Source organism: Triticum dicoccoides, chromosome 4A (genome assembly GCF_002162155.2).
Source record: "Triticum dicoccoides isolate Atlit2015 ecotype Zavitan chromosome 4A, WEW_v2.0, whole genome shotgun sequence".
Taxonomy (NCBI): Eukaryota; Viridiplantae; Streptophyta; class Magnoliopsida; order Poales; family Poaceae; genus Triticum; species Triticum dicoccoides.
This window is the reverse complement of record NC_041386.1, coordinates 523,459,806-523,486,421: the sequence shown is the minus strand read 5'-3', so window position 1 is coordinate 523,486,421 and position 26,616 is coordinate 523,459,806. Positions and strand designations below refer to the sequence as shown.

The window sequence follows — 26,616 nt, the reverse complement described above, 5'->3', positions numbered from 1 at the left end:
CGTAGCTCGCAGCTCTACCTTCGATGCTTCCTTTCGAGCTCCTCTGTCCCTATGTTTGCATCTCCGAGCCAACGCATCCGCGTCCTGGCATCCCCGTGTGCCTCCCCAATGCATGTTACTTATCTTCGGACCCAGCGTGAACTCCGTTTTCCCATATGGCGCAACCTAATGTCAAGCTTCTGTGCTGGAATGTGCGTGGCCTAAATGCCCCTGCCCGTCATGACGCCGTGCGTGACCTCATCCGTGACTACAACGCCACCATTGTGTGCCTCTAAGAGACTAAGCTAGATCACGTCGACGATACTCTGATCGCAAGCATGCTCGGTCCCGCTTTCACGACTAACTACCATGTCCTCCCGGCTGTTGGGACTAGGGGGGCATGATAATGGCCATCTCCGACGCTTACTTCCGCCTTGCTGACTTCCATGCCACGTTTGGTTCCATCTCGGCCGCCGTCACCATGCTGGCTGACAGCGTTGACTGGACACTGTCATGTGTTTACGGCCCTCAGGGGGAGCGACAAGCTGCTTTTCATCAATGAGCTAAGGGGGTTGAAGTATATGGTGAAGCCCCGGTGGCTCATTCTTGGCGACTTCAACCTGATCACCAAAGCGGCTGACAAGAACAACCTGAACATTAACAACCGCCTCATTGGCAATTTCCGATCCGCGCTAAATCACCTTCAGCTAAAGAGATGCGGCTTTCAGGCTGTAAATTCACTTGGTCCAATGCTCAAGAGAACCGTTGCTAACCAAGATTGATCATTTCTTCCACTCCGATGATTGGGATGAACTTTTTCCCAATGATCACCTCCAGGCCATCACGTCTGCATGCTCAGATCATGCACCGCTACTCCTCCTTGGGGGCACGGAGGTGCGGCGGCACCCATCTTTCAAGTTTGAAGAATTCTGGCTTCGACTACCTGGTTTCAAGGAAATGGTGGCTGAGGGAGTCCTGGATTAGGGGGTGTTCGGATAACCGGACTATACCTTCAGCCGGACTCCTGGACTATGAAGATACAAGATTGAAGACTTTGTCCCGTGTCCGGAAGGGACTTTCCTTGGCGTGGAAGGCAAGCTTGGCGATACAGATATGCAGATCTCCTACCATTGTAACCGACTTTGTGTAACCCTAACCCTCTCTGGTGTCTATATAAACCGGAGGGTTTTAGTCCATAGGACAACATACACAACAACAATCATACCATAGGCTAGCTTCTAGGGTTTAGCCTCTCCGATCTCGTGGTAGATCTACTCTTGTACTACCCATATCATCAATATTAATCAAGCAGGATGTAGGGTTTTACCTCCATCGAGAGGGCCCGAACCTGGGTAAAACTTCGTGTCCCTTGCCTCCTATTACCATCCGGCCTAGACGCACAGTTCGGGACCCCCTACCTGAGATCCACCAGTTTTGACACCGACATTGGTGCTTTCCTTGAGAGTTCCTCTGTGTCGTCACTGTCAGGCTCGATGGCTCCTACGATCATCAATAGCGATGCAATCCAGGGTGAGACCTTCCTCCCCGGACAGATCTTCGTCTTCGGCGGCTTCGCACTGCGGGCCAATTCACTTGGCCATCTGGAGCAGATTGAAAGCTATGCCCCTGGCCGTCAGGTCAGATTTGGAAGCTTAAACTACACGGCTGACATCCGTGGGGACTTGATCTTTGACGGATTCGAGCCACTACCGAGCGCGCCGCACTGTCACGACGAGCATGATCTAGCTCTGCCGCCGAACAGTGCCTTGGAGGCCGCACCCGCATCGGCTTCGACTCTTAATTCAGAGCCAACTGCGCTGATCGAGGATGGGTGGTTGGACGCCGCCTCGGGGGCTGCGATCCCAACGGCGATCGAGCCGAACATCAGCCCCGCACTCTGCGAGACTCGTGACTCCAAGGAGCCGGACTCCTCTTCGGACTCCGAACCCTCCGCGCCCCTGCCGATCGAATCCGATTGGGCGCCGATCATGGGGTTTACTGCCGCGGACATCTTCCAGCACTCGCCTTTCAGCGATATTCTGAAGACACTAAAGTCTCTCTCTTTATCAGGAGAGCCCTGGCTGGACTACGGTCAGCAAGGTTGGGGTGCGGACGATGAAGAAATTCAAAGCCCACCCACCACCCACTTTGTAGCCACTGTCGACGATTTAACCGACATGCTCGACTTCGACTCCGAAGACATCGACGGTATGGACGCCGATGAAGGAGACGATGAAGAACCAGCGCCTATCGGGCCCTGGAAAGCCACCTCATCATATGACATATACATGGTGGACACCCCAAAAGAAGGAGATGGCGATGGAACAGCGGAGGATGACCCCTCCAAGAAATAGCCTAAGCGCCGGCGCCAGCGGCGCCGCTCAAAATCCCGCCAAAACAAATACGACGATTCCAGCACGGGAGATAATAATACTCCGGAGAGTGCCGAAGAAAATCCCCTCCAGCAAGATTCAGCACAGGAGGATGGAGAAACCAGCCCTCATGAGAGAGCGGCAGACAGAGAGGTCGAGGACGATAATCATATGCCTCCCTCCGAAGACGAGGCAAGCCTCGACGACGATGAATTCGTCATGCCAGAGGATCCCATCGAGCAAGAGCGTTTTCAACGCAAGCTTATGGCCATGGCAAGAAGCCTCAAGAAAAAACAGCAACAGCTTAGAGCTGATCAAGATTTGCTAGTCGACAGATGGACTGAAGTCCTTGCGGCCGAAGAGCATAAACTCGAACGCCCCTCCAAGAGCTACCCAAAGCGCAGGTTGCTACCTCGTGGCCGCGACAGAGAGGCCTCTCGGTCCTCCACTCAAGCCGCACCCCGTACCAAGGCACGGGAAAATGCGCCAGACCTGCGAGATATGTTGGAGGACAAGGCAAGGCAAACAAGATCGATCTACGGATCGCGTGGGTGCCCCACGACTCGAGACAATAACCGTCACGCCGGACATAAATCCGATAGGGCCGAACACAGTAGACAAAGCTCATTGGAGCTACGTCGTGATATAGCCCAGTACAGAGACGCCGCACACCCACTATGCTTCACAGACGAAGTAATGGATCATTAGATCCCCGAGGGTTTCAAACCCGTAAACATCGAATCATATGATGGCACAACAGATCCTGCGGTATTGATCGAGGATTATCTCCTTCATATCCACATGGCCCGCGGCGATGATTTCCACGCCATCAAATACCTCCCACTCAAGCTTAAAGGACCAGATCGGCATTGGCTTAACAGCTTGCCAACAGGATCAATCAGTTGTTGGGAGGACCTGGAAGCCGCATTCCTTGACAATTTCTAGGGCACTTATGTGCGACCCCCAGACGCCGATGACCTAAGTCACGTAATTCAGCAGCCAGAGGAACCGGCTAGGCAATTCTGGACACGGTTCCTAACAAAGAAAAATCAAATAGTCGACTGTCCGGACGCTGAGGCCCTAGCAGCCTTCAAGCACAATATCCGTGACGAGTGGCTTGCCCGGCACCTTGGACAGGAAAAGCCGAAGTCTATGGCAGCACTCACGACACTCTTGACCCGCTTTTGCGCGGGAGAAAACAGCTGGCTTGCTCATAGCAACAATATGACCAAGAACCCTGGTAATTCGGATACCAGGGACAGTAGTGGCAGGTCGCGTCGCAACAAGCAGAAGTGCCGCATTAACGGCGACAATGCTGAGGATACGACAGTTAATGCCGGATTCAGAGGCTCTAAATCCGGTCAGTGGAAAAAGCCATTCAAAAGGAATCCTAGGGGCCCGTCTAGTTTGGACCGAATACTCAACTGCTTGTGCAAGATACATGGCACCCCCGAAAAGCCGGCCAATCACACCAACAGGGATTGTTGGGTGTTCAAGCAGGTAGGCAAGTTAAATGCCGAAAATGAAGACAAGGGCTTGCATAGCGATGACGACGAGGAGCCCCGGCCGCTGAACAACAGTGGACAGAAGGGTTTCCCCCCACAAGTGCGGATGGTGAACATGATATACGCAACCCACGTCCCCAAAAGGGAGCGAAAGCGCGCGTTAAGGGACATATACGCGGTAGAGCCAGTCGCCCCAAAGTTCAACCCATGGTCCTCCTGCCCGATCGCCTTTGATCGAAGGGATCACCCCACTAGCATCCGTCATGGCGGATTCGCCGCATTGGTTCTAGACCCAATTATTGACGGGTTTCATCTCACTAGAGTCCTTATGGACGGCGGCAGTAGCCTGAACCTGCTTTACCAGGATACAGTGCGGAAAATGGGCATAGATCCCTCGAGGATTAAGCCCACCAAAACGACCTTTAAAGGCGTAATACCAGGTGTAGAGGCCAACTGTACAGGCTAAGTCACACTTGAAGTGGTCTTCGGATCTCCGGATAATTTCCGAAGCGAGGAGTTAATCTTCGACATAGTCCCATTCCGCAGTGGCTATCATGCACTGCTCGGGCGAACCACATTCGCCAAGTTCAATGCGGTACCGCACTACGCATACCTTAAGCTCAAGATGTCAGGCCCTCGAGGAGTAATTACGGTCAATGGAAACATCGAACGCTCCCTCCGAATGGAGGAGCACATGGCGGCCCTTGCAGCGGAAGTACAAAGCAGCCTCTCTAGGCAGTTCTCCAGTCCAGTCATTAAACGACCGGACACCGTCAAGCGCGCCCGGAGTAACCTACAACAAGACCGCCTGGCACGATCCGAGCAGGCGTAGCAATGCGGCCCCAACCCCAGCCCTCGCAAAAATGCGACACCAGTATTTCGCGTACATAACTACGCTCTAGAAATACCATGGGCACATGTGGAGGGGCACCATCATGGCACGCCCGAAACATGGCTTAAACCGCACCAGGGGCTACCGATTTTTTAATTTTCTCTTACTTTCAGGGCTCCACTCTTCGGAAGGCCTGTTCGGCAGTTCAATTGCCGCACAAACGATGCAAGAACCAGGGAAGCAGACAAGACACACCGCATTACAGAACTCCCAGGTGGTCTCTATCACGAGCAGTATACCTGTTTCGCATACTATTCCGCAGCTTGCCCCTGGAACGGACATGTTAAATAGTCCAACCTTTTGCTTATCGCATTATTTGTATCGTTCTTCTTTGATCACATCCCTCTTTAATAAACAATGCATAGCTTTTGCCTATTTTTGCATTACTCTTTTTTAATATATGTTCCTTAGCGACATGTTGCACCCGTGCACTTTGGTACGGCCAAAATATGCCAGGGGCTTCAGTACCCCTCAACATGGTGTGAGAAGTCTGAACACTTTAACAAGTGCGGCACCCCGAACTTATAGCATTATATGCATCGGCTCCGAATCATGTCTTGGGTCAATAGTTGGGTTTGCCCGGCTCCTATGTTTTGGTGCCTTACGTTCCGCTATATCGGCTAAGGTAGCACTAGGAGAACCACTGCGATTGTGCCCCAGTTGAGCTGGGTCGAGCACCTCAGTGGAGAAAGCTAAAACTGACTGTCATGATGAAGCGAGAGCTAGTCGCTGTTCGAGAGGTTTTTCGAGTCCCTAAAGACTTATGCCGCTTAGAGCGAGGAGTCGACTCTGTCCGGCCAAGGCGTGGATAGCGCCCCGAACTCGGTCTTCGGAATACCAGGGGCTTCGCCGAAATTTAAAATTATAGAATTCTATGGCTAAGTGAGAGTGTTCACGCATTATAGTCCGATTGCCTTGTTCGTTGGGCTGAGCACCTCCCTCGAAGGACCCAAACATGGGAAAAAGAGCGCTCAGGTTTATCCCCGAACACCCCAGCACTAGCGGCACGGGGGCAGAAGCCGATGACTCGCCATCTCTCAGAATTGATAAACAGTCGCACAGAAGGTAATATTTTAAATTCCAACAGCATTGCTTAGCGCATATGAACAAGTTTTTAGTGCACAGGACAAAACGAGCGAGTTTTACTCAAAATATACATCCTTGGAACATTAATCCACCACAAGGCAGGCACCCTTCAGAACATCCTTATAGTAAGTCTCGGGCTTGCGATGCTCTTTCCCCGGCGGTGACCCGTCCTTCACAAGCTTCTCAGCATCCAGCTTGCCCAGTGCACCTTAGCACGAGAAAGGGCCCTACGGGCACCTTCAATGCAGACGGCACGCTTGATGACTTCGAGCCTCGGACAGGCCCCCACCAGCCACCGCACCAGCCCGAAATAGCTCCCAGGCAGAGCCTCTTCAGGCCACAGCCGAACTATGAGGCCCTTCATGGCCTGTTCGGCCGCCTTGTGGAGCTTGACCAGTTGCTTCAGCTGGTCGCTCAGGGGCACGGGGTGTCCGGCCTCAACGTACTGAGACCAGAACACCTTCTCTGTCGAGCTGCCCTCCTCGGCTCAATAGAATGCGGCGGCATCGGACACACTCCGGGGAAGATCTGCGAACGCTCCTGGAGAGCTCCGGATTCGGGTAAGTAACAAATAACGCATGTTTATGTGTTTGCTTTGCATAAAGAATGCCTTACCCGCCGCTATCTTCTTCACCTCATCCAACTCCTGGAGGGTCTTATGGGATTCGGCCTTGGCAGACTTGGCATTTTCAATAGCCGCCGCGAGCTCGGATGCTCGCGTCTTTGAGTCAAGCTCCAAACTCTCATGTTTTTTCATGAGAACCTGGAGCTCTTGCTGCACCTTGCCAACCTGGGCCTCGTACTTCTCCCGCTCGGTGCGCTCCGTGGCTGCCCTCTTCTCAGCCTCGACCAGTGCTTGCTTAAGGGTCGCCACCTCAGACGTGGCCCCTACAATAGCCACGATAATCCTGTCATTTTTTGCAATTGCACCTTTTTATATATATTTAAACAAGGTATTTCTTACCTTCATTGTCCTCGAGATGCTTCTTGGCACGCCCGACTTCTTGCTCGGACCGCTCGAGGTTCTGCTTTAGCGTGTCCACTTCCGCAGTCAGTACGACGGACGCACGCAGAGAAGCCTGCATACGCATATTGACTCCTTTTTGTTAGACTCCTGCGAATTTTATTTGATCCTCTATTCGGCTTTTCTTCCCGAACGCCAAACAGAGCATCAGGGGCTACTGTCTATGCGGTAATATTATTTACACATTCTTTACTTACCTCAAAGCCTGTTAAAAGGCTAGTACAAGCTTCACTCAGTCCGCTCTTGGCGGGCTGAACCTTATGGACCACCGCACTCATAATGGTGCGGTGCTCCGTGTCGATGGAGGCGCCTTGGAGCGCCTCCAACAGATTGTCCGGCGCCTCCGGTTGGACGGGGGTCACCGGCACGGTGGGCTTGCTCCTCTTGGAAGGAGGTCCCCCGCCGGACTCTGGAACCTTTGAAGGTTCCAGAGCGGTGTCCAGCCTAGAGCCGGACTTGGAGCCCTGGGGGGTTTCATCCCCTTTACTCCTGGAGTCCGGGAGGTCGCCTTGCGGCGCCTCCAGGACCACCTCCTCCCGACTTGGCACCTGTTGGGACAACACTTCGGTGTCATCCGTAGGGCAGGGGAAGGAAGCCGTCGGAAGCGAGATCACATCCGATGAGTCCAATGAGCCGCTCGACGACGCGTCGAGCCGGTCTTTGGGTGGGCTGCATAAACATATTCGACATAAGGGAAAGCTGTGCAATAAACGAATACTATGAATTACTCTGGTATCCGGATACTTACAATTTTGCCAGGGGCTTGGCCCTGAGCAGCCACTCCTCTCTGCGGTCGTCGGCGTCGGTGGAGTTGTCTGGAGGAAGGGTTTCCCCTTCTTGGACCCTTCAGCCTCCCCAGTTGGGGCGGCCTTCCTTTTCTTCCCTTCCCCCGCTGGAGGGGGAGGGATCTCTTCTTCCTCCTCCTCGTCTTCATGGGAGGAGTGCATCTTGGAGTCGTCGGATGAGGGATCCGACACCTCCAGGCGCCGGGCACTCTTTCAAGTCCCCGTGGCCTTCTTCTTGGCCTTCTTCTCCAGCACCACATGAGGTGCCGGAACCAGCAGCTTCGCCAAACGAGCGTCTGCTGGGCCTTCGGGCAAAGGAGCCGAACAGTTGATCTGTTCGGACGTCTCCTGCCAATCCTGTCAAAGGTAAGGGAGCTTAGATCCCGCATGGAGTCAAACTATGAAAAACGGATACCCTGTAAAAGGAAAAAATAGCTTACCGCATGAGCGTGACGCTGCGTACTAAATCTGCGATCCTCGGTAGCGGATGCGGGGGCCTCGGCGCCCTTGAAAAGCACCTTCCAGGCATCTTCGTACCTCGTGTTGAAGAGCCTGCTCAGAGTTCGGTGCCGCACCTGGTCGAACTCCCACAGGTTGAAAGCCCGTTGTTGACACGGGAGGATCAGGCGGATGAGCATAACCTGGACTACGTTGACAAGTTTGAGCTTCTTGTCCACCAGGGTTTGGACGCATGTTTGGAGTCCGGTCAGCTCTCCTTTTTTACCCCACGACAGGCCCGTCTCCTTCCAGGAGGTGAGCCGCGTAGGGGGTCCAGATCGAAACTCGGGGGTTGCGACCCATTCGGGGTCGCGCGGCTCGGTGATGTAAAACCACCCCGATTGCCACCCCTTCAGGGTCTCCACAAAGGAGCCCTCGAGCCATAAGACGTTGGGCATCTTGCCCACCATGGCGCCTCCGCACTCCGCCTAGTTGCCGTGCACCACCTTCGGCTTGACATTGAAAGTCTTGAGCCATAGGCCGAAATGGGGGCAGATGCGGAGGAAAGCCTCGCACACGACGATAAACGCCGAGATGTTGAGGACAAAGTCCGGGGCCATATCGTGGAAATCCAGGCCATAGTAGAACATGAACCCCCGGACAAAGGGGTGAAGAGGGAAGCCCAGTCCGCGGAGGAAATGGGGGAGGAACACCACCCTCTCATGGGGCCTAGGGGTGGGGATGAGCTGCCCCTTTTCGGGAAGCCGGTACGCGATGTCGTTAGACAAGTATCCGGCGTTCCTCAGTTTTTTGATGTGTCCCTCCGTGACGAAGGAGACCATCCACTTGCCTCCCACTCCGGACATGGCTGGAGAAGGTTGAGGTGGGGAGTGCGGACTTGGGCGCTGGAGCTCGAGTGTGCGAGAATGGATAAGCAAGGGAGGAAGAAGGAGTAGGTGAAAAGATGGATCCTTATCCCCTTATATGGGTGGACGCAACTACGTGTCCCCACCAGCCTGGTAAAACTCGCTTATCTCCAAGCACCGTAATCAATGGCGCGGTTGGGTTACCCACGCCTGTATTGATGAGAATCCCGGAATAAGGGGACACAATCTCTGCTTTAACAAGACGTGCCAAGGAAACCGCCTCGCATGACGCGCTGAGGTGGGATAATGAAACGACTCGGATAAAGGCTTGGCCGTGGTGTGTCACACTACGGAATACGTCAGCAGATTAGATTTGTGTAAAAATTATTCTCTCTATGGCAATATGTGGAAACTTATTTTGCAGAGCCGGACACTATCTTTGTGTTCAAAATCTTCTATGAAGTACTTGGAGGAGGAACCCGCCTTGCAATGCCGAAGACAATCTGCGCGCCGGACTCGTCGTCATTGAAGCCTGGTTCAGGGGCTACTGAGGGAGTCCTGGATTAGGGGGTGTTCGGATAGCCGGACTATACCTTCAGCCGGACTCCTGGACTATGAAGATACAAGATTGAAGACTTCGTCACGTGTCCGGAAGGGACTTTCCTTGGCGTGGAAGGCAAGCTTGGCGATACGGATATGCAGATCTCCTACCATTGTAACCGACTTTGTGTAACCCTAACCCTCTCCGGTGTCTATATAAACCGGAGGGTTTTAGTCCGTAGGACAACATACACAACAACAATCATACCATAGGCTAGCTTCTAGGGTTTAGCCTCTCTGATCTCGTGGTAGATCTACTCTTGTACTACCCATATCATCAATATTAATCAAGCAGGACGTAGGGTTTTACCTCCATCGAGAGGGCCTGAACCTGGGTAAAACTTCGTGTCCCTTGCCTCCTGTTACCATCTGGCCTAGACGCACAGTTCGGGACCCCCTACCCGAGATCCACCGGTTTTGACACCGACAGTGGCCGCGGCCTGGAATAAACCAGTGCAGTCAACCAATGCAATCCGTAAGATTCACATCAAGTTGACACGGACTGCAAAGGCCCTCAAGAATTGGCAAAGAGATACAGTTGGAGTCCTCAATACTCAGATTGGCATATCAAAGGAGGTAATCTGGAGGCTTGACTTGGCCGAGGAGGGGAGGTCCCTCTCCCCTGCAGAGCTGGAGCTAAGACGCAGGCTTAAGCTTTCTTGTCTCGGCCTCCTTTACTTCTGAAAAGTTAAGCCGCGCCAGCGCGCACGACTCATGGGTATTAGGCTGGGAGATGTCAACTCTAAGTTTTTCCATGCCAAGGTGAATGGGCGCCGACGGAAAACCTACATCCAGACGCTGCCCTCGGACCACGGCGTTGCCATCACGGCAGAAGATAAGGAGGAAGTGCTCCTTTCCCACTTCCAAGACCATTTGGGCACCCCCATGCCACGGCTCTCAAGCTTAATTTGGGACAACCTCGAGATAGCCTCGCATGATCTCTCGGAGCTAGACGCTCCTTTTGACGAGGACGAGATAAAAGACGCGGTTTTCTCGCTGCCCTCTGTCAAAGCACCTGGCCCAAACGGGTTTATTGGAGCCTTGTTTAAAGCATGCTGGGAGATCATCCGGATTGACGTTGTTCAAGCAATACTCCATCTTGCTAATCTCCGCGGAGACGGTGCCTCCCTCATCAACTCAGCGAACATCATTCTGCTCCCAAAGAAAGCGGACGCTCGAGTGGTCGGAGACTACAGACCTATAAGCCTCATTCATAGCCTTTCCAAGATCTTCTCCAAGCTCCTCGCCAACAGGCTGGCCCCGCTCCTGCGAACGCTGGTCTCAAAATGCTAGAGCGCCTTCGTGCAGAAGCGCTCCATCCACGACAACTTCTTGCATGTCCAGAATCTCATAAAGGACTTGCATCGACGGAACATCCCGGGCCTCTTCCTCAAGCTGGACATTTCAAAAGCCTTCGACTCCGTCAATTGGGCCTTCCTGGTGGAGGTCATGCAACGCCTCGGTTTTGGGCAACGGTGGCGAGACTGGATATGTCTCTCCTTGTCTTCCTCTTTTTCAAGAGTGCGACTTAACGGAAACCCCAGGAGGATGTTTAGACATGCAAAGGGCCTCCGTCAAGGAGATCCGGTATCTCCGATGCTTTTCATCCTCGCCATTGACCCTCTCCAACAGATCCTACAGCTCGCCTCCCGGCGCGGCATCCTCAAACCCATTTGTGCAAGAACGGCCAGATGTAGGATCTCCCTTTATGCTAACGATGCGGGCATATTCGCGAACCCAGACAAGGATGAGCTCCACGCGATTTCTGTAATCCTGAAGACCTTCGGGGAGGCTACCGGACTGATCACAAACTTGAGCAAGACCGAGGTCTTCCCGATCAGATGTGCCAGCATTGACCTCCAAGATGTGCTATCAGTCTTCCTTGCCAAGATCGCCACCTTCTCGGGACGCTACTTGGGGATCCCCCTGCATTATCGCCACCTTAAAGGGGTTGATCTGCAGCCCTTCATCGATAGTTTGCAGGCAGACTACCAGGATGGAAAGGAAAGCTTCTCAACAAGCCTAGCAGGGTGGCATTCGCTCAGTCTGTCCTCACGGCCATGGCCACCTTCCACATCACAGCTCTCAACTTGTCAAAGGGGACGCTTAGAAAGATCGACAAAATCATTTGGGCCTTCATCTGGCAAAAGGAGGACCAAGCTCAGACTTCGGGAGGTCACTCCCTTGTTAACTAGAAGACCGTCTGCCGTCCAAGGCATCTGGGCGGTCTTCGGATCATGGACCTGGAGAGATTTAGCCGCGCCCTGCGCCTCCGGTGGCCTTGGCTGCAATGGACTGACCAGAAAGGCCATGGGTGGGATCGGAGCTGCCGTGTGACGAATCAGATATGAGCCTCTTTCGCGCATGTCCCTCGATTACGTTGGGCAATGGGTAGAAGGCGCTGTTCTGGCATGACAACTGGATCAGTGACGGTCCGCTCAAGCTTCTTGCTCCATAGCTCTACAAGATTGCCTCAAGAAAGAACAGATCGGTGCACAACGAGCTCATGAACGAGAACTGGATCAGGGCGGTGGCTAGACTGCAGACCATCCAGCAGCTGGGTGAATTCATGTCTCTTTCGAATCACATTAGTCAAATCACCCTCCTCCCTGACCAAGACGACACCATCCACTGGAACTTAACCACCTCGGGGACATACTCGGCCGCCTCTGCCTACGGCGCGCAGTTCCTTGGCTCCTACTCTTGTTTTGACACAACCAAGGTCTGGTCTGCAAACGCTGAGCTCAAGTGCCAGTTCTATGCTTGGCTTGCTCTACACGGAAGAATCCTCACTGCAGATATGCTGGCTGTGAGGGGATGGCCTCATGAACCCAGATGCCTGCTTTGTCTCCAACAGCCTGAAACAGCAACCCACCTCTGCAAAGACTGCCCCTTCACGGTCGCGGTCTTGAACCAGGTCAACACCTGGACTAACGAAGGTGTTCCTATCTCGGGCTTCCTCCCCGAGCCAGGAAACGTGTCAAACTGGTGGGACAAGACTCTCATTTCACAGCCCAATCAAGTGCGCAAGAGGCGCAGTGGAAGAACCATCTACACGATATGGTCCATATGGAAGGAGCGAAATAGGCGGGTGTTCACGGGACTAAGGTTGACGCATCGCGAGGTGGCGGCTCTAGCCCTAGACGCAATCAATCAGCGCGACCTGGCATTTGCTGGCAGCCTGCCAACCGCAGGCATTGGTTAATCTAGTTCTAGGTTGGTTTTTCTTGTGGTTTCTGCGACGTTCCCTAAAAACGCTCGCCCCTCTGTAAATTGCGTCCTTTCGCCATCTCTTCTATAAGAAAAAGGAAATGCTCCTGCCGATTCCTCAAAAAAAAGTGTGACGGTGGTCTGCTTTTTCCACAAATAAAGAAAACACAAGGATGCTTTATGCAAAAATACGCCGGCTAAGTGCCATCAGTCACTGACAGGTGGGACCATAATCACGAATACGTCCTCTTACGTATTTTGTGACTGTATGTGCATGCTTGAATCGAGTTAAGTGACTACAAATTGCATTTACGAAGCCTTTTATCCCAAACAAGTTGGGGTAGGCTAGATATGAAACCCTTTCACGAGGACTTCCCAGGAGGTCACCCATCCTAGTACTACTCTCGCCCAAATGGGTTTCATACCCAAAAGACTGGCTAGTTTTTACGTTGGCTCGCCAAGCCTATCACAACCCTTAGATATGAAACCCTTTCACGAGGACTTCCTAGGAGGTCACCCATCCTAGTACTATTCTTGCTCAAATGGGTTTCATACCTATGGGACTGGCTAGTTTTTACGTTGGCTCGCCAAGCCTATCACAACCCTCCTCCTTTACCCGGGCTTGGGACCGGCTATGCCTAGAAGACACTACAAATACGTATTTTTAAAGTTCTAGCACTAAACTGAACATTGAGCACAAGTTCTACGACTTGGGGTGATATTACCTAAAAAAATTGACCAAAGAAGGGTTTCCCCCTCTGATTTCCATTAAGGGAAACCAATAAACGAGCTACAAGCACCAGTTCTTACGACTCAGCTACTACTTCCTCCATTTCAATTTACAAATCCTACGCGTATATCTAGGTTGTCAATTTTACCACTCTAATATAAACTATATAACACAAAAATTATACGGTTCGAAAATAGAACATTTGAAGTTTATATTGGTATATCTTTTATAATATATGACTTGTATTAGGTTAGTTATAAATTAACGACTTAGAGGTACGCGCACGCCTATGAGAGAGGGAGTACTATTAAACCGCCTAGTTTCCCAATATGATTCTGAATTAATGTGGTATTCTATTCGAGCACGCTGGCCATGATCACCCTAATCCGGGGATATCTTGCACGTACGATTACTGTAAATACTTCAACTTAGAAAACAGTTTGCGCTCAGACACACCTAAACCGTCAACTGTATGTACGTACTCCTAGCATGGTTCGCTGTGATCCCCTGTCAGACTCGGCTGCGAACTATAGCCCTACGTAGAAACTCTTCCCGTCTCGGCTTTGCGCGCCCGTTCGCAACACTCATACCTCTTTATATAGTATCTTGTACGTACATCACCAGCTGACTAAATCCCTCAATTGTCTGTGGAAATCACGGCGGGAACGACCCATCGTCGTTTTAGACATCGATCGACAACGGAGTACCGCGCGCTGTGTACGAGGCATGCATGGCAGCCCTCACACGATCCACCAGCACAATGAGCGTGACCTCGAGGCAGGGCACGCTACGCCGCCGTCATCGCTCGTCACGGGCAAGGCCCGTCGGCGCAACAGCTGCCGCCGGTTCGCCTGCGTCGCCCTTGTCGCCGTGGCAGCCCTCGCCGTCGCCCTCGCGGGCGTCCTCGGGGCTCTTTACCTGGCGCTCGACCCGAAGATGCCCCTCTACACGGTGCACGCGCTCAACGTGACAGCCTTCGGCATGGACGACGACATGACCGCGCGCGCGCGCTTCGACGCGGCGGTCCGGTTCGAGAACCCCAACCGCGTCATCGGCATCTCGTACGAGGAGGGGTCCAGCCTCGCCGTGTGGTACGGCGGGTACCGGCTGTCCGAGGGCGCGCTGCCGGCCTTCTACCAGGGCCACCGCGACGCCGCGGTCGTGCACGTCGCCATGAGCGAGGCGCGGCTGGGTGGCACGGGGGTCGTGGAGCCATGCGGCACGTGAACGCGGCCGGCGGCGAGCTGCCGCTGGTGTTCCGCGGCGAGGTGCCGGTGCGGGTCAAGGTCGGGCCGGTGACGACCGCCAAGGTGACGCCCCGTGTCCGGTGCGACCTGGTGCTGGACAGGCTGAGCACCGAGGGCGGCATCCGGGTCAAGACGATGAGCTGCAACTTGAAGTTATGGTGATCCGGACGGGGCTTTGCCGTTAAACGACACACTACTGCTGTATATGTGAAGCGTACAATGAGTTATGTATATAGTACTACTAGTATATAGATGATAAAAAAAATTTGTAAATAGTACTAGTAACTTTCTTCTTTCTCTGATTAGAATTTTGTTTATACAAGAATATCCTTTGGTTTGTTTGTATCGATAGTTCAATCAGCAAAAACACATAAATACACGCATCGTGCTATCGCCTATATATCCATCAGGGGACTGAAAATGTCCCCTCTGTCAATCGATTCTTCCTCCTCCTTCCTCAACAGTCAAATGTCAATCCAATGATTGCAAAAAGGTGCATTGTTTATTTTCTTTCTCCCACACGCCCTTTCTACATCCCATGACATGGCCACCTTCTTCCTTCTCCCTCCTCCCGCCTCGTCCAGCCTCACCCTGCGTTGGCCAAACAATTGTCCGTTGCCACTCACAACCGGAGCGCCTGCCACCTTGCCATGCTTGATCCACGGTCTCCGTCATGCCTCCGCCGCACTCAGCCATCCTTTTAAAACCGCATGAAAAAACTAGAGGGACAAGCAACCTACCAGTGATCTAGATGAGATCTAAACCGAGATAGAAGGGGGCGCAACAAGCGGGGAGAGTGCTCGACCAGGTGGGGAAGGTCTGTGTATCCTCCTGCTTTGCCCCCCATCTATATGTATATAGGTGGAGGAGGGTTGACCCTGCTAGGGTTGCCTTGCCCCCCAAACAGGGGGCTCGTGCCCCTAGAGTTGCCTTGCCCATATGCATGTGGTGCACCCCACCCCAACTCAATCGCCTTACCCCCAAGCAAGGTTGGGTGCATCCTCGATCCTTACATACCAAAACACTCTATGGTATAACTAGACCCTCCCATAATACTTTCGGGACCATCTGAAAGACATTCGGAACCCTCTCTCTCATTCCCCATTATCTCATGTTTCAAGTTCGGCAATATGCAACCATGTACGGAACACCTTCTGGTCAATAACTAGTAACGAGGTCTAGACACCAATAATTGTTCCCACATGAGCGAACCACCACGTCAAGGAAGAGACGCTCTCGTCGCCGTGTGAAGGAGGAGGTCAAGGAGGAGTCCCCACATCACCATTTTCGACATGGCAAGGAGGCGGTGCGGTGATCGATGTCTCGTCTGTATGCCAGGAGCCAGTGGCGCCTGATAAACATGGAGGAGGAGGCACCCATCCCGACCATCGCCAACACGGCGAACGAATCCTCTACTACCTTTTACGTGGCGACGACGCCTCATCCTCGCTCACCATGAAGGCGGCAGCCAAGCAGGCGCGCTGGCTGAGTTCGCTATGCCCGACGTTGCGCGGAACTGGGACCACTGCGCAGACGGTTGCCCCTCACTAGTGCTGGATCATCGACCAACTCTACAAGATAGGGTTGTCCGAGTCGGAACACGACGCCCATGCCATTGTCGACAAGGGCAAGGGAAAAATCACATCTATGACTTACCATTGACTCCAGGCGTACACAGCCGAGCGGCTGTGAGAGCCGCGCAACAACTACAAATTAGGGTTGTTGTGATCCATGACAGAAGACCTTCCACCGCTGAAGGATGACGACGACGACTGAAGGAATGATGACGGAGGTGCTAGCAGCCTCGGAGGCCATGCCTACGAGGTAACCTTCCGGTACCTCGCATAGTTATTAGTTTAGTTTTTTCAGTTGAACTTGTTAAATAGCGCACAATTTGCATGCAATATATGAACTTGTTTAAATTTTATTTGGTTTGCATGAATTTCATCCGTTTGTGAAATATCCGTGCCAAACATGCATGGACATTTGGTGCACCGAGTTGAATAGTCGGCTCCCTTTTGCTGTTTGTGGACATGTTCGAACTGTCCGGGAATATTAGATGGGTGTTATTTGAGGTACAAACAATCTTGGAGTTGCCCTAACCGAATGGACGTGTTTGTAGACATTTTTTTTGACCCGATGTTTGTAGACATTTGGTATCTGTGAATGGAGAGTGAAGTCTGTTTTAAACCTTTAATTCATACAGTTTATCAGAATCAAACCTTAATCTTCAAATCCCTGAAATTGGCACCATGTATTTATTGATCCCGGTCTATCTCGACACTATGTTGGCCTGGACTAAGTTTGTCACGCTAGGAAAAGAACGATCCCCACCAGGATCACTCTCTGCTCTCACTGATTGCATGGGTTCGCATTCCTATAATTCTTACTATCTCTCTTCCCAAGAACTGTGGTATTGTGGGCAGCGGAGCGACGGAGAGGTCGAGGCGTATCTAACGGGGATGAAGGTCGAGAGGAACGGACGCATGGGCTCTTCTCTGGTCGCCGTTCGCGCCGTTCACGCAGCACGGTGAGTGCCATGAATGTGTTCGGCCTGCGTGCACTAGCGTAGAGCGGCGGTCTAGAGGGAGCACTGGAGGGAGAAGGAGTGATTGGTGCTCATCCAACAACACGGTATGTAGAAGGAGAGTCGCGAGCATCTACAGGGGCGGTCAGAGCGAGCTTGGAGGTGAGGTGAGCTGCAAGGGAGTGCATGCACACCAACTGTTCGATGAAATGTTGGTGGCTACAGGAGGAGTAACTGGCGACGCTGAGGAGCGGGAAAGAAGACAAGCGTGAGCTATAATTCCTAGGGATTAAGGAGGAGTAGGAGTGAAGGGTTGTTGTGACCCATGACAGACCTTCCACCGCTGAAGGACGATGACAACGACGACAGATGGAATGACGAGGAGGTGCCAGCAGCCTCGGAGGCCATGCCTACGAGGTAACCTTCCGGTACCTCGCATAGTTATTAGTTTAGTTTTTTTAGTTGAACTTGTTAAATAGCGCATAGTTTGCATGCAATATATGAACTTGTTTAATTTTTATTTGGTTTACATGAATTTTGTCCGTTTGTGAAATATCCGTTCGAACATGCACGGACATTTGGTGCACCGGGTTGAATAGCCGGCTGCCTTGCACTGTCCGTGGACATGTATGGACGTGTTCACGAATTTGATGTGTGTGATTTGAGATACAAACAATCTTGGAGTTGCCCTAACCAAATGAACGTGTTTGTAGACATTTGGTGTCTGTGATTTGAAGTACAGCCTTGGAGTTTCCTAACCGAATGGGATTATCTACTACCCCTATAAAAGCACGAAAGGTCGGAGAACTAAATCATCTCAATCATCAAACCATGCTAATTTGATGGTCTAAATCATCTCATAGCATCAAACGCGTTTGACAATGTAATTACCCACCACTGCCATTAGTTACAACCACGTTTAGCTCCTACGAAGAAAAAAAAAAGTCCTCCTCTAGCAGAACTCCCGATCCCCTTCCCAACGTCATGCCCGCCCACGATCTCCTGTTCCTCTCCAAGTCCCCAAACCACCCACCACGCCAGCCCCGCCCGCACCTCCACCAGGTTTCATGGCCGGCGCTCTACGGTTCCACTCCCACCAAGCTCCCCACTGCCGCCTCCGGGGAGGAGGGGCACATCTAGAGGTAGAGGGCAAGTCCACCGCTGTCGAGCCCCCCGCTTCCCCTGGCTGTTCTCATGCTCTCCTGGTGCCATCGGCATCTAATTCCTCTGCCTCGCAGGTCAAAAATCAATCCCCACCTTTCTCCCATACAGGAGAAGGTAGAGAACCTTGAATCGAGGCGAGCAGCGGGCCCGGGTGCCGTCGCTGCCGTCCTCGATGCAGAAGGAGCGCACACAGGCCTTATCCAATCCGCCGTCGTGCCTCCCCGCGCTCCCACGCCACCTCTTCCCACGCGCTGCATCCCAGGCGCCACACTTGTGGCCTCCCCACCTCTCCACATGCCCAGCCGGGCCAGCGGCATTCCAACACTCCGATTCCACTTCCATCCACCTCCATCGAACGCGGCCGCCTAGGCGCACGAACTGCCTTGCCCCGACGCCGCCACCGCCCTGCCGTCTACACACTGCAGTTCCATTCAGAAGAATAATTTATGTGATCTGATTTGATTTGTACAAAGATTTGGTCGAGGCTAACACCCTGCGTACGTACAGGTAATTTACACTTTCCAAGTTTATTTGGGTCTAAAAATTAACAGCGCAGAAATCTAAAATTCATCCCTGGTCAGTTTCTTGTGTAATATTTAAGTCAATTACACAAGCGTGAATGACTACTATTTCTTACTTAAGCGTGAATGACTCCAGAAACTCTGCTAAAAATGAAGGCCCTTCTTTTAAATGATAGCAGCCAACAACTGCCATAGTTCCAGGACCAAGAACTTCCTACTCAACCAATAATGCACTACTTTCAGTTCATTCTGACTTCTAAGACGTTAACCACCACGAAAAGGAACTTCTCAAGCTTCTTTTTGAGCCAAGTTAAGCATGGCTGCTTACGGCTAATTGCAGTTTAGGTATCTTTCAATTTTCCAGACAAAGGCAGTAGGATATCTAGCATTTTCATACGACGTGCTATGAATATGATTACACTCTACTGACTGTGAAATTTTCCATGAATGTAGTTTTTTTTTTAGCCGAAACCGTAGAACAATCGTTCTACGGTATATTATATATTAAATAATGTAAAGTATATTTACAAAAGGCTAAATAGCTAAATTTTCCATGAATGTAGTTCTTGCATCATTTCTAAAACTCTGTAAGTTCCGATTGAAACTATAGCAATCTGTTGACACGAGGTTCAGAAAAGAGTGAGAAATTTATTTGTAAGTATTTTTTATTGAGATATAAACTTACTGGGTAGTTTGCAAAATTTAACCTGGGATTATAGTTTGAATTTTTTAAATATACAACCAGCAATCTGAGATCAATGCTTCTACGCAGGCAATCTAGATGTGCCAGCAAAATTTCTTTGCAAGCTCATACAGAAGCTTAAAGACATGCCTGCTAATTTGGGATGTTGTGGTGTTAAATGACCTAAATCTTGCTTGATATATCATAATCATATAATCTACTACCCCTATAAAAGCACGAAAGGGCGGAGAACCAAATCATCTCAACCATCAAACTATGCTGATCTGATGGTTCAAATCGTCTCATAGATCAAACGCGTTTGACACTGTAATTACCCACCACTGCCATTGGTCATAAACTCATAACTACGTTTAGCACCTACGAGAAAAAAGGCCTGCAGAACACGTCATGATTCCTCCCCCACCATCACGACTGCCCACGATCTCCCGTTCGTCTCCCACCAGCCCCTTCCCGCACCTTCTCTTCCGCTTGCGTGCTCTTGCCAGGCCGAAACCTCCCACATGGTCTTTATGGCCGCCGCGGCCAAATCTTCGGCTACATCCCCTTGCATAACTGAACGGCTTCCGCGATCCGCGACACCCTCACATGAGGCGCTCTCCCCGCCGCCACCACGACGAACTCATCGGCGCGCTCTTCGCCGGAGCGGCGTGCGCTGGAAGCCGGAGCAGGGAAGGAGTGCGGCCACCAGTGGGGGAGACTACAAGGGGAGGCATGGTAGTGCTCTCTCTGTCGCCGGAGGGAAAGAGCCAAGGGAAGCGGCGTCCTACGAGATGTACCGTCTGGCCGGATAGGACGCGCGGCAGGGAAGGCAGCGACCAGATACCGGCACGGGTGAGGCCTGGTTGCCACGCAGTGCCCATGGTGGTTACATCCAGGCCACGCATGGGAGTCGCCATGGCGGCGGCGTGGTGCTGATGCGGGAAGGAGGCACGGGGCGGCACGTCATCCAAGGTAGTACAAATTTATCTGTTCTAAATTGTTTTGCTGTGTGATATGTGTGGATTAGAGGAACGTCCTCTAATTGATCGATGTGCCTGACGCTGGAGATCCAAAGGGTATGGTTTTGTCAAGTTCTCTTTGGAAAGCGAAGCAGCCACGGCGTTGGAGAAAATGAGTGGTGAGGTATATAGAAACGTGCTTCGTTTATCCGTTGGTACAGCAGAACAAACCAAGCTCTCGCGGGATAATATGCCGTTCTTTTCCTTCCGCTGACATGCTTCTGCCAAATGATGATTGTTTCAGGTGCTTGATGGAAGGAATATATGGGTGCATTATGCCTGATGTTTCTGCTGCTTCTCCTGCTGCTATAGATGTGTAAGGCACTTATTCGGAATATGTAATGTTAGATGTACGCATGGAGCCTTGAACATGTACTATGTATACCTGCAGAGAGATTTATGGTAACAACAGAGTAATTTATTTGGAAGCAATTGTTACTGAGGTAGAGTCTTTCTGGGTAGTTTGCCGCAAGTATTAAACTTATGATTTTAGTTTGAGATACAACCAGAAATCTGAAACCAATACTTCTTCTCAGGCAATCTAGATGTGTTATAAAATTTATTTTGGAAAGCTTGTACAGAAGGTTAACAATATGCCTTCTACTTTTGGATATTGTGGTGTTAAATGACCACTTCATAAATCATAATCTGAGGTGGTGTTCATTCAACCAAAGGCAAAGAATATTATTACAAAAAACGGTGTGAGCAAGCAAATTCACTTCATACCAAAACTTGATAAGCCATGTGGGTGACACTAGGAGGCGTTGTACTGCTCGATAGCCTGCCACAGTCCACAGGCATAGAGCCAAAGTTGTGAGTGGGCGGTCTTTGGTCTAAGGTTTTTTAAATGCATTAAAATTTATGTTTGTTTGTAACCTGAATCTTGCAGATGGTTTCTGGGCTGTAGCTACAAAAAACAATTCATCGTACGGCGGTAACACAATAAGGTTCAGTTGTGCGTTCATATTAATTAAAAAAAATGTACATATGAACCGACTGCATCAGTTGTTTTGCTTCTCCTATTCCCTTGAAAGGATTGCTTGATGGAAAGATGTTTTTGCTTTTGCAGCCTTATTTCTTATGTAATTTTTGCAGTGGTGCTTATGTACAGTTGATGAATGAAAGGTATGACCAAGTAGGCTGATGTCAAAAGCTTTACAGATCAGGGCATAATTGATACTGATTTCATATCTTGAAGTTTTTTTATTCCTGTAACGAAAATATTGCTAATGCTTTGAGTACCCCCCCCCCCCTGGTTGTAGAGCAAGGGCTCGCTTCCTTATATTTTCAATGCATACTTTGAATTTTTGTTTTTCCTCTTTGGGTTGCCCTTAATGATCACCGCTAAGTTTGCTTTGCATTTTGCGAAAGCACATGAAAATGCAGGTTTTGCTTGATGAATTGGTTAACTTAGCACCCATGGACTCGAGCTGAAAGGAAGTAGCCTTGTAAGGACCCAAGCCATGCAAGATACAAATAATTGTTGACTTGGCATTATCTCTTTCTTCATGGTGTTTCGATTGTGCAATTGTGTTGTTAATTTGGTTTAACAGCTTCAAAGGGCACTGAGAATGAACTTTGAATTCTACAAAAATCACTGCTACCTTGCGACCATAATTTACCTTCAGAGCTCAGGAGGTGGCGTCATCACCGTTCCTGCCGCCCTCCGGCTGGGCCGTCGAGGACCTCCTACAGTTCTCCTACGTGCACCGTCGAGGGCACTGAAGGTCTATCACAAATCAATCAGGTGAACCTTTAATTCAATCGGTGGTATTCTTTGGTTTGCATGACTAATACTGCACCTTTGGTACTTGGTGGTGGATCTGAACTTTTTGATCTGCAATTTCATCTACTAACCAATCTTCCTCTGATACATAGTACTAGAAACATTTTTTGGGACAGGAAGAAATTGCTATTCCGGAGTTTACTTAATCATTTGAAAATTCCTTTGGGAAATACAAGTGAACTGGAGCCTGAAACTTATTCTCATATATAGATATAGGAGGAAATGGGACTGATGTAAGAATGTGTTTGTTTAGACCTGTATACTTACGAGGAGGTTCATATTTAGACCAAGATTAGAATTTGACTACATGCCTAAGTTTGGCTGGTTGAGAAATTAGAATTCATTGTCCCTCATAAAGTTTATGTTTAGTGGGTGCACGCGCATTAGAGATTAAATATGAACCCTGGGGCTTCCAGCAATCTAGAATTGTAGTGTTCGGATTATCTTAGGTTGCCGATTACTGTACTGAAAATGTGTAATTAGATATGACATGTACATAAGAATTGTGCAGCAATCTTGTCTTACAAAGTAGGATCAAGAGGGATACTAAAGAAATGAAGATGCAGAGTCTCTGTTTCCTAGGATTACTTCTCATGTTCATGTCGGCTTCCTTGGCTTTACTTCATACCACCAGATGCATTAAACTGGACCGTATCAAGAGGTAAGGCTACCCCCTTGATTAGAATTGCCTTATTTGTGCTATTTGGTCAGTGTGTGTTTTATGTATGATGATGTCACGTAGCCTGGAATAAAGTTGGGTTGTGCCTGCCTAGGCACTAGCTCCAGTGATATAGGTTGGAAATCAGAATATATGCTTGATTCTTAGAGAAAACTTTACACGCAGACTTCGTGGGCTCATGTGTTGTTTCAACATAATTGCATAGCAATCCAGTGAATTATGTAAGATCCAGTAGGAGGTATTGTAGATGTACTACTATTTCAGTTGCATGATTCTATACATCTAAAAAGGGTATAGAGATTCTGTAACTGTTGTTAGAGAATATATCTTGCTGCTGCTCTGTAAATGTGTGTAATCTCTACTGCGTTCCCATAAAGAGAATTTTACCATGCAGAGGGATCCAATGAAGAAACTAATCCTGCTGAGTTCCAATAAATAAATCCTTCGGAGGATCTGCTCTAATACAGCTGTCGTGTATTGGAACAGAGAAATCATATAAACTAGATTCAGTCGGATTTATTTTATTTCATGACAGAGAAATCATATACCTTTTGCTATTTTGGCACATACATTTATTCTTATTTACTTGTGCAGTTTGGAATGATCCAACATATCTGAAGTTATCAAACAAGAATACTTACTATTTAAGGCCTTATTTGCAGGTTATTTGCACCGCCTCTCTTTCTTTGTATACACGTCTCTTTCCTCCAACAATAATAGTGAACAACTTTTTTCGGATCAGGTATTACATTGCTACAAATATGTGCGGAAGCTACTCCTTACAACAAGGAAAAAGAGGATGAATGCTTTCTATCTTCACCAGTTTTGTAGCATGTTCCAAATTGTTATCTCTTTCCTATGGAAATTCTGAAACTAAATGAGTTGGCCTAGAATTATGAATCTGTGTTCAAGCTTGCTTATGACATAAGCATTATGTTTATTTTTGAACGGGTAATATCCTTTTTGACACGGACTGTATCATACAGACTGAAGCAGCTTCATATCATTATACCCCACATTAAATTATATTTTATGAGCTAGATGCATACAATATATGGCAAAGAATATTGGTTGTTACTATCATTAAAGTTCCGAACTTCAGTCTTTACCTATTATCACATTATTGTTTCTGATTCTGTTTTTTTGTGAACTGTACAAAGATTCCTAATTAATTTACATTAAATAATATAAAAAAGAGGTAGTATTAACACGTTGATTGATATCAGTAATATTCAGAAGTCACACAAAGCATTCTTGGAGTATGTGGGGGATTAAAATATGCACTATTATGATAGACTTAAGTCCACTATGAAATCTAAAAGCTCAAGTGTCACTGTTACCTAAATTATGTACAGTATAGTCAGTGTTTCAAAAAATTATGTGTCAATTTCAGAATTTCTTCTGTTTATTGTAAAATGCACATTCTTTGGTTTATGGTTCTAGATTCTCAGTTATAGAAGAAATTTACATCTTATAGTAAATGATATTTGTTCAGTTGATAACCAGATTCAAGGACAATTGGTAAAAGTTTTCTTCTAATGTACTTTTATTGATCCTTTCCTGGTAGTCTGCAACCACTGCCTCAATACTATTAGTGCAGATTGATTGGTTGATTTATACAAGGAATGAATGTCTTGGCACAGTGCTGATGTTATTCGATTGATTTGCTACATGTAGGAGTCATGCATGTCCAGTTATATTTTCATTCATCCATTTTCCTGGATCAGCACTCCTACACACTGATCACTAGCAGTTTGAGGTAAATCAACTAATTAACTTCTATGTCAATATTAGCCTGCAACTTTGCAACAAATGGCACAACTGCGAGGACGCTATGTTATGCTCCTGCTTACTATTTTGGTGCTCACATGGTATGTGGGACACACTCCTTCGTATACTTCTTTCTCTGGGAAGTGAAGATTTATGTTTTTTAATGTCATGTGAGTTGCATTTTGTTTTTGTAAGAGAATATTACAAAACGACGGGGGAGCTTCTTATTGTGCAGATACAGACAATTATAGTAAAAATACAAAAAAAAAAGTGACCCACAAGATCTAAGCAGTAACATGGAGTGTGTTCATGCATTAGTTTTTCTTGGTGCAGAGAATATGTGTAAAATGTAAGAGTTTTTTTTTAAAAAAAACTTTAGCCACAGTATGTTTGTAACGCACGTGCACGTTTACTAGTGGGAACAAAGTGAAAAGTGAAAGATCCCCTAAAAAAGTAAGGTACGGTGGCCCCTGGAATAAAAAAACTATCAGGAGAGGGGTGGCCGGTGGGTTCTACTTCACGCAACGATCACACGTTCTGGCTCTGTGCACTGACTTTTTCCTGCATAATCTTTGGTTGATTGATTTCAGCAACCACAAATTTGACATAAAATCGACGCAAATTATATCTTCCAAAGAGCTGAAGAGATTAGCAAAACTGCAAACCACAGACACGAAACAGCACTCAAATCTGTAAATGCACATCATCCATCACGATAACAAACGCAACAAATCTGCAAAAGTCCATTTATTCCAAGCAAAATTACAATATTTTCCGTCCGGCAGCGGCCGCTACGCCGCAGCAGCCTTGACGTAGATAGTGTACTCGACGACGGTCTCGCCGGACTTGGCGCCGGAGTCCACGGTGCTCGCCTGGACATAGCCGCGAGCCATGCGAAACTTGCCCGTGCCCCCGATGATGCTCATCTCCCTCACCGCCGAAAGCACCTCGTTGCGGCCGTAGATGGTCAGGCTGCTGCCCTTGTAGTCCCCGGCGGTGAACACGAAGTTCATGTTCATGAGGAGCCCGAAGGTGGCCTGGTCGGCGAACGTGTAGCTCCCCTGCGCGCGGCCCACCTCGTCCTTGGATTTGGCGGAGCCCGTGACGGCGGGGCCGGTGGTGAGCGGGTCGTCGATGGCCACCACCGCGCCGAAGAAGGTGGAGGAGCTGTTGGTGGACGCCGCCTGCGCAATCCGGATCGCCGTCGGGCTCTTCCCCGCTAGCACGTCGTGGAAGTACACCTTGAACTTGGTCAGGTCGCCGGCCGCGGAAGCCTGACTCAGCATAGCAGCCGCCGCCGCCGCGCACAGGAGGAGGAGCAATGCCTTGCTGCCGGCCATGGTGGATGGATCTAGCTAGCTGCGAGCTCTGGGTAATGGCGAAAGAGGGGAGGGGGCTAAGTGTGGTGTATTTGTGGAGAGGACAGGCGCTGAGGGTGGCCGACCATGGGGGTGGTTCGCGCACTGCTCGATCTCCTTTTTCTTTTGGAGAATGATGCTCGATCTCTGTTTCTCGGTGTCCACTCGATTCGGTGCGCATACGGGGCATGTACGTATGATGATTTCTCAGTGTGATGCGAACAAAATAATGTCGGAAAGCATGGATCTTGTCTCCTTGGGTCAGGCCATCAATACTTTGAAGTACTCCGCGCACAGGACTATAGCTATTTACAAACACGTAAGAGCAAGGTGACCCATTTCGTCCGTCCATGTTTATTAGGGTAGTTGCGGACAA

General features: G+C 49.6%; 1 protein-coding gene, 1 long non-coding RNA gene and 1 pseudogene across 8 annotated transcripts; 2 read left to right on the top strand and 1 right to left on the bottom strand.

The window, feature by feature from the left end:
* The first annotated feature begins 14,213 nt into the window (after nt 1-14,213).
* Nucleotides 14,214-14,896, top strand: LOC119283598 (annotated as a pseudogene).
* Nucleotides 14,897-18,254: 3,358 nt separating this feature from the next.
* LOC119286520 lies at nt 18,255-24,145 on the top strand. 7 transcript variants are annotated; one of them, XR_005140507.1, is made up of 5 exons: nt 18,255-18,403; nt 18,500-20,771; nt 20,892-23,094; nt 23,707-23,774; nt 23,855-24,145. It is a non-coding gene; the product is annotated as an uncharacterized LOC119286520 (long non-coding RNA). The 7 variants fall into 7 exon arrangements; XR_005140506.1 differs by having other exon boundaries at nt 18,500-20,600; nt 20,704-20,771; nt 20,892-24,145; XR_005140510.1 differs by having other exon boundaries at nt 20,892-20,963; nt 21,537-24,145.
* Nucleotides 24,146-25,537: 1,392 nt separating this feature from the next.
* LOC119286519 (dirigent protein 21-like) lies at nt 25,538-26,379 on the bottom strand. The gene has a single exon (XM_037565898.1). It carries the CDS (start codon nt 26,220-26,222, stop codon nt 25,674-25,676), a length of 549 nt encoding a protein of 182 aa, XP_037421795.1. The 5' UTR covers nt 26,223-26,379; the 3' UTR covers nt 25,538-25,673.
* Nucleotides 26,380-26,616: the final 237 nt, after the last annotated feature.